Here is a 13,523-nt window from a genome sequence, read left to right as displayed (position 1 = left end):
CTTGAGGCAGGAGTGTATTGACATTCAGCTGAAGTTAGAGGTTATATTACATACATATGTGGGAGGATGATAAAACAGGACAGAAAAGAGAGTCAGCATTGCTGTGACTGTTGAGCGAACCCTTCCCTCATTCTCTGTACACTTTTACCAATATAAAATAGTAGTTTTGTTCTTTGAGAAATCTTTAGAACAAGGCACTTAATCACTCTCAAACCCCTACCCTACACCCTCCGGCACACCCAGCCTCGCACCCGTCTTCATGGAAGAAATGGCTGTTTTCTGAGATTAAAGTAATAGATGTCACCATCTGCCACCCACCATTCTCTGACCCTCTGCTAAATAGTGTACAGTTGGCAGTAGGCCCAGCTGGTCACTTCCGCTCTCACTTGGGACAATATGACTTCAGCATCTCTACTTTCCCTTTCCATTCCTGCCGCTCATGAACTAGGTGCATGACCATGTCCCAGCAAGCCCAGGGAGCTCTCACTATTTCTACTCTTCAGTCTGGATCTGTGGATAAACTTCCCCTCCCTGGATGGGCTAAGAAAGATCTGTCTAACAGATCTAACTCCCACTGGAAAGGTCCCAAAGTCTACCCTCAGAGGCATCTTTCAAGAATCCAGAAATGCTCCAAACCATTTTCTCTGCCCACTGGGTGTTATTAGAGATGAGACTGACATATGTGAACTGTTCCCAGTTTCTAGTCCTGTTTCTCTATTTGTCACTGACTAGAAGAAAAGATGGTTGTGATTAATTAGGGTGGATATCACCCCAAGAGAAAAACACAACATTAACTTGATTTAAAAAAAAATAACTGAAAAATGGCAGCCAATTAAGATGTCATCTACAGCATATGTTCCATTAGTCCCACATCCACTTAGCAAAAGTTGACTGTCGTTTACCTCTTGCTTCCAAGAACCACAGATTCCCTTGAGATGGCTCTGCCTCCTAAACTCCTCCATAGTGAGGATTTTTAGCTTTAGCTTGATGCTTCCACGGTCACCAACCTATACATATCCCCTTGACCCAGGCACCCCTAACCATGCTGAGCTGTCCGCCCCCAAGTGTCTAGAGTCTCTCTGCTTTCCCCCAGTACCACCACCGGTTGAGCTATACTTACTGAGATTTTGATGATCTTGTCAAAAAGATGCACTTGGGGTCCGATGAAATCAAAGACGAAGTACTGTAAAACATGAAGTTCATCTTGGTCATCAACCCCCAGTTTACATCTAAGAACCTTGCTGTTGGAATAGTTAGACCCCTTAAGGTTTTTTTTTCAGTTGTTTTCTATTATTTTATATATTATATTTAATGCCAACAACCACATCCTTGCACAGGATAAGTATACATATTCCTCTAAAATAGACATAAATAGTATTTCCGGATCATGGATTATGTGCATGTAAAATTTTAATAGTATTATGTTTTCTCTTCTGAAGGACTAATAAGCTGTATTAGTTATTTTTCTGTTGTTATGATAAAATGACAGGACCAAGACAACTTATAGAAAATCAAGTTTATTTGGGCTTATAGATTGAGGGGGACAAGAATCTGTCACTGTGGGGAGACTTGGCTCTGGAGCAGAAAGTTGAAGGCTCCTATGTCAACAACAAACCCAAAGCAGAAGGAACAAGCCGGACGTGCACTGGGCTTTGTATCTCAAAGCCTGCCTCCTGTGACATACTTCCTTTATGCAAGGCTGCACTTCCTAAACCTCTCCCAGACAATGACATTGAGTGACAACCAATGGTTCACTTAGCCAAGCCTATGGGGAACATTTTCATGCAAACTACTACAGAAGGCATTTTACATTCTGGCTTTTGCTGTATCTTTTCCAACCCTTGATGTTGTTAGTTCTTTCTTTTTTAAAAAAAATTTTCTCTTGTGATAGGTGAAAAAAGTATATTGGAATAGTTTTTGAGTGAACTTATTTAAAATATTTCTCAGGATTTTTTTCTGTTTCAAACATTCTGGAAAAATTACCAAGACTAGTCATGGAAGGAATGAAAAAAGAAAGATGAATGATAGAAATTGTTAATATTGGAAAAGATATTAAATTTCAGAGTTAAAAGAACTACCTTGGGGCTGGCAATATGTCTCTGTGGGTAAAGGGACTCCTTCAGAATCCACATGGTGGAAGGAGAGAACTGATCCCTGCAAGCTGTCCTCTAACCTCCGTACGTGTACCATGGTACCTGTGTACAAGTGTCCACATGCTCGCAGACAGATAGCTAAACTGTAAGAATTGTGTAGATGGATCCCCAAAGTTGCAAAATAGGAAGACTAATGGCTAAAGAGCTTAAAAGGTGATGACCAGCTTCACAATTCTAGTTATTTCTGGCTCTAGAGCCGTGCTTTGGGTCTCCTGAAGAAGGGACTAGGTATATAGTCCACAGAGGTTGAGTCGGGTGCCTCTCAAGCGAGGCTGTAGAAGTTGAAGGTACATAGGATGGGGCTGTGTGGAGGAAGAACACTGGGGCGGGCTAGGAAGTCCGGGGACACTGTTGTACCCTGGGCACTTCCCATTGCTTTGAGGAGTAGATATGGAAGAATTATAAATGGTGGATGGACATATCAGTGGGAAGAATAAAAAACTGACATTTCTTCCCTAGAGGGAAATAGAAAAACAAAAATAAACTGCCATGTGCTGTACTAGGAGATCTTCAAAATGGTGGCGGTCCTCCAGGTTGAGGTGTGGCCCCCATAGTAGTCCTAACATATGGGTTGATCCCCAGCACTAGAGTAAATGAATACATTTAAAGGTGATAATGATTTCAGTTTAGTCAGAAAATAGGTATGACCTTTAAAGATTTTTTTCATATGTAACACACACATCTTTTTTTACAATTTTACTGTTTTTTTTTTACATGTTTAGAACTAAAAATTTACATGCAAGTTTCCCTTTGCTGAAATTCTTCACTGGAATATGAATGACTGTATGTGGGGTCTGTTGAACTGATGGTGTTCCTATGTTTGCTGCCTTCAGCTGACTTTCAATGTTGCACTCTCCAATGTCTCATAGACTCTGGGCCTGCACCCATTTTTCTAGCCAGCAAATATTCACCAACCCCTACTTCCTCCTCCAACACTGATGGCCTCTGCCTTGAATGTGAAACGCTGGAACCTGGGCTTGCCCCCTGTTCTTTTTCTTGGTTTCCTACTTGCTATGGTTGGGGTCAGCTTGACATCATTTACAAGCAAGATCGCAGGCATAGTTGTAACGTTTAACAAGTAAGTGGGGCCTAGCGGCGTTTCAGACACGCTCTTTAATATCACATCTGTGCCAAAAGGATGGAGGGAGAAGTGGAACACAGAGGGACAGTAACATCTGGAAAGCTCAGAAGCAACTCTAACATAGAGGAAAGAATTAACGGCTCAAACGTGATTTGGGGATTTTCTGTTAAAGTCATTATCCATGCTGTCCCCATCTTCCTTGTAGATTACTGTTATTATAGTAATGAAGACTCTGAAGCATTTTATTTTTTTTAGCAATTCATACTGTTAGGCAGTTGGTGGTATCCAAGTTTAAATGCCTACGCCCTGTTCCTCATAAGTTAGGCCACATAAGTACATGGTGAGTTGAAACCAAAGACTGGAAGCTTTAATATCTATGGATGAGAGGCTAAGCAGTTAGGATATTATGCCATATGGAAGCAATGGAAAATTCTCCAGCCACAAAGCAGAAGTGAGCGTGGCCAGTGTGAGCAGCTCAGCCCTATGCTAGAGGCCATTGTTTTGTAAAAGGAACGAGGCCCAGGACAGCTGAATGGCGCTAGTGGGCATTATTTGTATTTCTGTGTGTGCTTGGTCTCTCTCTGAAGATTCTCCAATATCATGAGAATGGATCCATCCGGGGGCAAAATCTAAGGTATCAGGATCTGAACATTAAAGGGAAGTGAGATTCTTCTACTTACATTATTGTACATTCTGCCATATATATATATATATGGCAATATATATATATATATATATATATATACACATACACACATATGTATATTACCAAATACCATTTTATTTACAAAGAGAGACTATTTAGAAACCTTCCTCTTTGGAGTCTTCTTTTAAAATTTCTATGCATCTTAGAAAAACACAACTGTTTTGCTTTCCAACAAAGTATGCTTATTTCAAATTCAGTGAGTAAAATTTCTGTGTTGCTCCTGTGGAAAAGAATGTCTACTGTCTCTCTAAATAACATCCAAGGTTCACTGAATGCAACCCCAGTGCTTATTAAGAATGGCAATGAGCTTTTGAGAGATAAGGAAGTGGGCCTCTTTTCCTCTCCTGTCTACTGTCTTGCTATCAATGCCTGGGGACTGTGTGGAAAGAGTTCAACCTGGGCTGTGAACTTAGATGGGAACAGGAAGAAGCACCGAGTGGCTCCACTCTCCTCGCCAGTGAAGAGGATGCGGGCCCAGAGGATGCTCTGTGACTTACTTCATTATAAAACGGGCTGTTGGTCCCTTCCTTCACTGTGCTCTGCTTCTTCTCATCCCCAATCTCAATGGTCACAACTGGGTCGATGTTCTCGCCCACCAGCTGCCGGGCCTCGGTGATGGTGATGGTGATCTACAACACAAAACAGTCCTCACACTGCTCGCTCGCTCTCTTCACTGCTCTTCAGTCTCCTGACTGGGGGATGCTGGGTAGGAGGAGCCCATCACTTACTTGATAGTTTTGAGATTTGATCTCCCCGTCATGGATCTTAGTCAGCAGTTTTGCTCTATTAAAATCAAATATATATATATATATATATATATATATATATATATATATATATGTATGTATATATATATATATTGTGTGCAAGTACAAAATAATAAATAAATAATATAACAGCAAATTAATATATCTCAAGTAAGAACAAACTTCAGACATGTAAACCATGGTAAGATTTTCCCAGGAGTCTCTAAGTACCTTCATTTACACACTATCACAGATTCTCTCTACATCTCTTGGGAAATAAATATAAGTAGACAAGTGACTTAAGATTTCTATGACTCAGTTTCCCTACCCTAACGACAAGGCTAATAATACCATTTATGCTACAAGGCAATTGCTAGAATTGCAAGACTGAGCACTAGTAGCTTTTATATGCAAGGTTTTCCATGCTTTTTCTATCTTGACCTTATAGAAATGATGATTCCTGAGAAAGACAGAGGCAAAGATGGGTTGAAGGAAAGATCTGCCCTTGGCTGGGCTGGTTTTAGACCCAGGAACACTCCATCATTTCTAAAAGATGTAATTTTGAGTGTTGGGATTGCTTCTGAAAGGATTGGTAAAGAAGAAAATTGGAAGGCATGACCAAAAGGTCATCTCATCGAGTTTCACAGTCACAGGGAATTCATTTATCTGGACTGTCTCAGGTAATTGAAAATAGATGGGAAACACCTGGGAACTTAGAGATTGGCTAATCATGGGCTGAGAAGAAGAATCCTTGTTACCACAGAAGCAGCAATGAGTGGGAAACAAACTGAGATGAGTTTGATTGAATGTGGTTCTTTTGGCTTTTAACAGTGACATTGTGTACCTGTCTCCCTCCCATGTCTACGAACTGCCAATCAGCCCAGTAGAAACTACCGTAAGCTGCAAAAAGAAAACCTCAAAGCTTTTGAATCAGACTGATCTGAAGGAGAAGATTTATTCTTCTCAATTTTACACTTTAGCTACTACCAAGCTTTAGCTAAAATCACTAAGCTGTCCAATGACTACAGACATGTGAGTGACGATTGGACAGCTCTCTGAGACTACTAAAACCATCAAACTGACACACAGATTCGAGGATAATAACGGTTTATATCAAGACACTGGTTTGGGTGGCTTAGTTTTGTTCTGTTTTCACAGTCACAGCCATCTCACACTGCATGTGGAAGCCAGCCTCTTCTGAACCTTCTCTGGTAGTTTAGGAAACACCTTCTCTTTTGGGAGAAACAGGAAATTAAGGTGATGAGGACCATGATGAATTAAAGAGCAGGCTAAGGGACAGCTCCCAAGCCTGCCTTCTGGGCTTCTGTTCACTCCTGAGCTCCCAGCAGCACATCTAGGCTTGAAGCACACAGTGGAACCAGGATTCTGTTGAAGGCTGGCCAGCATCTGGAGGCTGCCACTCAGAAGTTGAATAGACACAGAATTTTCTTCTCTTCTTAGCCCTTTGGCTCCTGGTGGACAGAAACTAGGTCTTCTCTCCAGTTTTCTGAATGGCTGCCATACCCAGGGTGTAAAGTGAGTGTGCTACCTACACAAACACCATACCTTCTCTTTGAAGGAGCCGAGGGACCAGGTGTGATGGAACCATCATCCTTAGTCAAATCTTCTAGTCCTTCCTGGTAAGAAGGCCCTTCCTGTGGTACTTCAGACTCACTACCATCTAGAGAAACAAATGAAGAAAGAGAATTTTATTAAATTAATATAAGATGGTAAACAAGCCTCCACTTCATGCCCACCACAATGGAAGGCACCATAGCCCCTGCCCCTGATGAATTTGACATGGTATTGACAGCAAAGCCAAGCAGGCAGATGCATAATTGAATGTGTGTGTGTCCATTCATGTGTAAGAAGGGATAGAAGGTTCAAACAAACAGATGCACAAATTAACAAAACCTATCCAAGACCTTGACAAAAACAGTCTCCCAAAATAAATGAAACAGTTGGGAAACTGGAGGCAAGATCCCAGTGAGTGGTCATTCTTGAATGTGTTGGTCAGCTTCTAATGGCAAAATCTCATGCTGTAAAAAGACAGGGTCTCATCCCTGGATCCCGAAAGTGGTGCCCCATAAAGGGAAAGCCGAGCAGGGCCAGTCGGGTCCACTGCAGACACAGGAGTGGCTAAGGGCTTTGAGACGAGGCGATGGTGCTGGGTTATCACTTGGAACCTCATTGCAATCACATGCATCCTCACAAGAAGGGGCAGAGGGAGAGTTTAAACAGGACCAAAGACAGCTGTGAGACTCTGGGGACACAGACTAGACTGACCCCTACCTATCACAAGGCAAGGGACAGCACAGCCTCATCCCACCTTGTTCTGGTTTAGATCTTAAATATCCCCAAGGCCACGTGTTGAAGGTCTGGTGGTCGAATCATGCCACACCTAGGAAGTGGGAAACCTGTAAGATGTGGGGCTTGGTGGAAGGGAGTTAAGAAACCAGGGACATGTCTATGCAGTAGATGTTGGGACCCTGGCCTGGCTGCCATTGCTCTACCATGAACTCTTGCAATGTTTGGTTTTTCTACTGCCCAAGAACAGCATCATCAAGCAGCCATGGACTGAAACCATGAGCCAAAATATATCTTTCTTCCTTATCCAATGGTCGCCTCAGAGACTGTGTCATAGTGATGGAATGCTGAATAATGCAGACATTGGAGAGGGGAAGAAAGGTTCTTCAGGTTTTTGACCCACGGGTCAGGCACCTGTGCATCACAACTGTGAAGGAATACACGTGTTAAGCTACCAAATTACCTACTGTAGGGAGGACAGGTCACTAGGAAGCCCTAAGGAAACAGATTTATAAGAACTTAGCAAGGCCAACTTCCCATCCTAATGGGAGGATGCTGATGTCATTCATGGGAACATTGCCTGATAGCTGAAGTTTGGCACACATGTGATGTCACTTACCTTGTCTTGGGTCAATGTTTTCCTTGTTTATAGTTAAGGCAGGGCTGACACTTAATATACCATAAAGTCATCAGGAAGATAAACACAACAGTGTCCCAGCTATGTGCCTGTCATAGCCTAAGGAGGCTTATGTGAGTCATAAAGAATTTCCTGATTTTTTCCCTTCTATAAAATATGATTAAGGAAAAGTTCTTCAAAATTTTTTAAAGCAACCAGGTTCTTTTTATAGATGTAAGTGTATATTGAAACTCTCTCCCCCCTCTCCTCTATGTGTGTGTGTGGTGTGTATGCTTGTGTGTGCATGCTTGCACATGTGTATGTATATGTGCATGTGTGTGCGTGAGTGTAAGAATGTATGTATGTGTATTTCTAAAAATCTCATCACCTAGAAATTTCTCCCCAAGAATCAAAGCAGAACTAGAGATTGGGAAGGGAAAAGTCTCAACATGACACACTATATGCCAAAAGCTCATTTGTTCCAAGCTTTCTTGGTGTCACTCTGAGCGATGGAGCTGAGGCTTTTCCCCCAGGGCATCCCAGTAGTTGTTCCCAGGGCTTCTGACACTCAACTAGAAATACATCAACTGAATTAGCTCTAATGTGCTTTCCAGCTTTGACATGTTTGGGCTCTGGCTTTAACCAGACAACTTTGCCAAACACACACACACACACACACACACACACACACACACACACACACACCTTGAATCAGAAGACAGATGGGCTCCCTCAGCCCACTCTCCAGGCACGGCCACGTTAGAGTCTCTGTAGCAAGCGAGAGGAAAGCTGGCTGAAGAGGGACCTCATTTACTGCAGTCTCAGACAAGAAACTCAGGCCAAAACCAGACAAAGGGGTCAGCAGAGGAAGCAGTAGTGCCTGGCTGAGTGCCTTGTAGCCTTGCAGCAACAAGATAAAATACATGCCTGTTCTCTGCAGATGACTGAGCCTCATGTGTACAGAGCTCCTGGCGTAGATGCAGATGTGCAGTAAGCATCCTTAGGTATCTCAAAAAGCTAGATGGTGTGCAAGGTTAGATACAGGAGAGGCATCTAAAAGACCAGGGCCCCCTTCCTCCAGGGCTTACACTCACTGAGAGAGACCTCAGGAAGTCTCTAGGGAGGAAAGTCACCAGCTTCTTTATGGCCTGCGTGCCTTTGTTCATTGATTTATGATGCTCTCTCCCTCACCATGTGTGCAGGGTGAGCTTCACAAAACCAAAATGAATGATAGCACGCAATCACTCTTAAAACACCCCAGTGGCTTCCCTACTTAGACAATGTGAAGTGCACTCATGACTCGGTGTGACTGTCCTGTTCCAGCTGGCTTCCACCTGCTCCTCCTGACCACCTGGCCTTGCCACCCTTCTCTGTTCTCTGCCGACCCAGGCCTTGCTCAGTTCCTTCTGGCATAATTCTGACTAACCTGAGTTTCCATTCACAATACACACACACACACACACACACACGCACACGCACACGCACACGCACACGCACACACCCCTGACCTCCCATCTCTATTGCTTGCTCCCTTCTGGCCTCCTTCCCGCTTTGAAAGTCTCTCTTTGACCGTGATTTCCAAGAGAGTCCCTCTCTAGATGCATCAACAATCTCTGCGTCAATAAACCAGGGATCTAGAGACTCCTGAAAAGGCTCCCACTTGGCCCAGTGTCTAACCTTCCTTGTGGTTTCTTCACTTGTAATGCATTTGCTGCAGGGAGGGTCCTAAGTGAACAGATGTCGTGACTGGATGGGATGACTGGAAGGGCTTTAGGATGATGTGGGTGCAGGGAGACCACAGAAGGTCATGTAGTTATCTGGGCTCAAAGCAACTATTCTGTTACTATCCCATTCTCCCAAATGAGGAAAGATGGGGAGGGGAGAGAGATGGCAGAGGGAGGAAGAGGAAAAATGGAGAAGGGGAAAGAGAGGAGACAGCTTTTACCCAAACCTAGAAAGAAGGGGGTCAGGTTGAGTCAGCCTTCCTAAAAAGAGGAACTTGAATCTTCCAGCTGAGGGAAACAACAGTTGGACCTCAAACTCCATCGAACTCTCTTTGAACTTCCCGCTGAAGTCCCATTGTATAGATCCAACCTAGGAACAGAGGCTTAAGGATCTGGGTGATACATCCTGAGGCAGAGGACAAGTTGAGAAAGGTGGGAACTGATCTGGAAGGCAGAGGAGCTCTGCCCAAGGTTGTCTTCCCTTCACATTGGCCCTACACTAATTGCTAGACCTAGCCTAGGGCCAGACCCTTAACAGGTATTCCACTAACATTCATCGACTATGAGAATAAATGAATGGCCACAGGAGTTACCACTTACTGAGCAACTAATGAGTGGATGGGTTAGACTCTAACAGTTAGAGTAACAATAATTTTGGCATAATCATAATCTCCCAAAATACACATGAAACGGACTTTAAGGGTATCCAAATATCACACACGCACACCGAAAGCCCTAGCTTCCTAAGCTAAACAAAGAAGGAAGGGCCAATGATTTTGCTCTGACACCCATGTTTGTCCCTTCCCCAAACGGCCAGCCCCTCCCAGCTTGATGGATACCATTTACTTTCTAGGAGGGGCTGATGGCCCTCTGCCCTGTTTGTTTTGTGGGCTGAAGACTCTTAATAAGAAGTAGCCACAGAGCTACCTCCCCTGGCATGCCTAGTATTGACTGCTCTTATCTCCTTTCTGCTAGCCAGTGAGGGAGGACATCTGATCAGAGGCCACCTCGGCAGCCAGGAAAGCCCAGGCTCTGTGTCAGCTTTCCTACTTACAAGCTGTGGGACTCTTTTGGGGCAAGCCACTCTCCCATTAGAAGCTCTGTTCTGAAATACAGATAACAGAATCTACTGCTCAGGGTCGTGCTTGATGCATGTCAAGTAACAAGTAGCAGAAGCTTATGAAAGCTTATGTCATATGTGTAGATTATCTCATACAGCCCTATAGGGAAGGGAGCATCTCTTAGCCAATCTGGTGGCCTCAGGATCTAATTTCAAGGACCACAAAAAGATCCAGAGCCTTTTAAATCTCCCATCCATATTATCAGTTTGATTGAATAAATGAATATTCCTATTAAGGTCTCATGTGTGGGGAGGGAAGCAGGTTGTGTGTGTGTATGTAGAGCCCAGAGGTCAACTTTAGGTGTCTTCCTTAGTCATCCTTCGTCTTGACCTTTGAGCCTGATCTAGACCTTACTGATTGAGCAAGACTGACTAGCCAGTCCACCCCAGGGATACGTCTATGTCTGCCTTCCTAGTAGTAAACTTGCACCCCATCATACAGCGAGTTCTTAGGAACAAACTCAGGTCCTCATGCTTGTATAGGGAGCAGTTTACTGATTGAGCCACCATCCTAGCCTTCCTATTAAGTCTTAAGCCTTGTAGCCACTAAAAATATACCGTACCCACCCTCCATCTGTGGTGGTTTGAATACGCTTGGCCCAGGGAGTGACACTATTTGAAGATGTGGCCTTGTTGGAGGAAGTGTGTCACTGTGGGTGTGGGCTTTAAGACCTTCATCCTAGCTGCCTGCAAGTCAGTTTTCTCCTTTTTTGCCTTTAGAACAAGACGTTGACCTTTCAGCTCCTCCTGCACCATGCCTGCCTAGACACTGCCATGTTCCTACAGTGATGATAATGGACTGAACCTCTGAACCTGTAAACTAGCCCCAGTTAAATGTTGTCCTTTATAACAGTTGCCTTGGTCATGGTGTCTGTTCACAGCAGTAAAACCCTAAGATACCATCTAAGGGTAATTACCACCAGCATGTCAGTACAAATTACTGTCTATTGTTTTCTAAGACTGAGTTTTATGTAGAGCGGGAAGAGTGGCTTTAGGTGGGGCTTATGGATACAGGAAAGCTGTGGTGGATGACAATGCAGCATCTGAAGACGAAATATTCCCATTGCACTGTTTGGGTCTAGGAATGCCAGCCTATAACTGGATGATATCAAAGTCACTAGGAAGAAGTCTCCAGAAAGCCATCCAAGACCTGTCCACTTGGAAACCATAGGTGCAATTTGATTTTATCAATGCCAAATGTCTATCCATTGTGAGGCTCGGTCTTCCTCACTTGGCAGAAGGAATAATCTGTTCAAAGCACCAGAAGTCAGGCAGCCTGGACCGACCTCCCAATGCAGCTGCTTCCCAGCAGGCTCCCCCATACCTGACTGATGGGCATTCTATGCAGACAGACAGACCTTCTACAGAAGGACCTTGTCTTACTTGGTTTAGCCACAACTATTACCATCTCAAAATCCCTCATAATTTCTTAACAATGGCTTTACATTTTTTTACCCCCACAACCTGCCTTAAAAAATTCTGCAGCCAGCCTTTGCCATGCATAATTTGCATTCTCTCCCTGTCTCTGTAACCTTGTTTGGAAAGCTGGAGTAACAATCCCTGCTGGTAAGCGGGGGTTAAATCAGACAAATATAGAAAGCCCCCTCCCATCTTACTTTGTGAATCCTTTTACTTTGAAAACTGTCCTTGATCCTCCCCGAGTGATGTGAGGTCATCTTGGTACCCACACCATGCCCAGTTGATAGTGGGAGACTTGGAACTGCTGAGTCACTTATCCAACAAACACAAAGGCAGAAACAGAGCTTGAACCCATCACCCCTTCCCTATGTGGACCATTCCATGGCCCAGCATGTGTCTTCCACGCCCCTTTTTGTCGGTGACGTTGGGCCTTGGGATGATTTCCCTGAGGCCTGCACCAGCATTCAAGAGAATCGGGGAGACAGGCAGATATGCTCCATACCCCATAGACAGCCACATTCTCAGACAAGGAGAGTCCCATCAGGTGAGGATGTTTGGCCTAGGTAGTGGGCGGCTCCCCATCCTCACATCTCACCTTGTGCTCCCTTGTTGGTGAGGACCAATCCCTTCTCTGCTTTATCTTTCTTCTTCTTTTTCAGCTTCAGCCCAAACATTCCCTTTCTGAAAAGAAAAACAAAACAAAAAAATAAACATAAAAAAAAAAACCCTCATCAATACAGTCATAGAAATGAGTCATTGCCCCTGCTGGGAGAAACAAGCACACAGAGATGGTGAGTCCTACTGGCTGGCCTGCCACCTCATCTACACGGGAGGAGGTCAAAAGACACCTGTTAGGGGAGCCTCCCCAGTCCCCTTGGTTATCCCCCTTTTCCACAAACTACCTCACGTGAGAGGGGCAGACTGGGGGTCCTAATCATGGTAGTCCAGCATCCCTCGTGTCTCCTGGCTTGCCTGTGCCAGGTGCTATGAGCAATTCTTAAGGGAAATGACATCATTTGCTAATGACAGCAGTTGTCTCCTACCTAACTTACAGAGGAGAAGCTAGAGAGAGAGTTATGACAGTTTCTCAGGCCACATAGGTCCTGGATATCTACTTGGTTTACAGTCTACTATAACCACAGGGGAACCTGAATCTCCCAGTCCTCTTGGCAGAGCCATCGATTCACCCGAGCCAGGCTCTCACACTGGTTCTGTGGTCAAGAGGTTCTGGTCCCTCTGAGGCCATACCATGAGCACTCCAATCAACTGCTATATAGTATATGCTCAAAATGTGAGTACAGTGGAGGCTTCGGTTGCTGCCATACTCCACGTGTGTTGCTTTGGGCTACAGAGTGTCCACTGAGGAGGTAGCAGCCCCGCTGCTCTCTCCTCCAAATGCACACTTCCTAGACCTCTGGTTCTGAATGTGGGACTGAAGGGCAGTGCAGTTCCATGGGCCAGGTCAGACTGCCTATCTCTCATCCCAGCGATGTCTGCACAACCCAGAACAGGCCCCTGAGCTCTCCTGACTTCAAGATTCCCATAGGAATAACAGTGTAATAAGTGGAAAGAAATTGTCACAGTACATGGAATGTCAGTTGCTCAATGAGTCTTTGCTGTTCTTGTTGTTGTTCTTGTTATTGTTATTATT

The 13,523-nt window shown here is 44.3% G+C and overlaps 1 protein-coding gene across 1 annotated transcript in view; it reads right to left on the bottom strand.

Annotated features, from left to right (window-relative positions):
- Positions 1-12,546, bottom strand: part of Fer1l6 (fer-1 like family member 6) — a 112,223-nt gene extending 99,677 nt beyond the window's left edge. Inside the window, exons 1-5 of the mRNA XM_028753882.1 lie at positions 12,468-12,546; positions 6,253-6,367; positions 4,669-4,723; positions 4,438-4,569; positions 1,121-1,183 (exon numbers count right to left, since the gene is read on the bottom strand). Coding sequence (XP_028609715.1) covers positions 1,121-1,183; positions 4,438-4,569; positions 4,669-4,723; positions 6,253-6,367; positions 12,468-12,546 — 444 coding nt within the window. The remainder of the gene's footprint in view (positions 1-1,120; positions 1,184-4,437; positions 4,570-4,668; positions 4,724-6,252; positions 6,368-12,467) is intronic.
- Positions 12,547-13,523: the final 977 nt, after the last annotated feature.

Source organism: Grammomys surdaster, unplaced genomic scaffold, assembly GCF_004785775.1.
Source record: "Grammomys surdaster isolate TR1022 unplaced genomic scaffold, NIH_TR_1.0 125974, whole genome shotgun sequence".
Classification (NCBI taxonomy): Eukaryota; Metazoa; Chordata; class Mammalia; order Rodentia; family Muridae; genus Grammomys; species Grammomys surdaster.
Note: the sequence above shows the minus strand (reverse complement) of the source record. Positions and strands in the feature narration are given on the sequence as shown.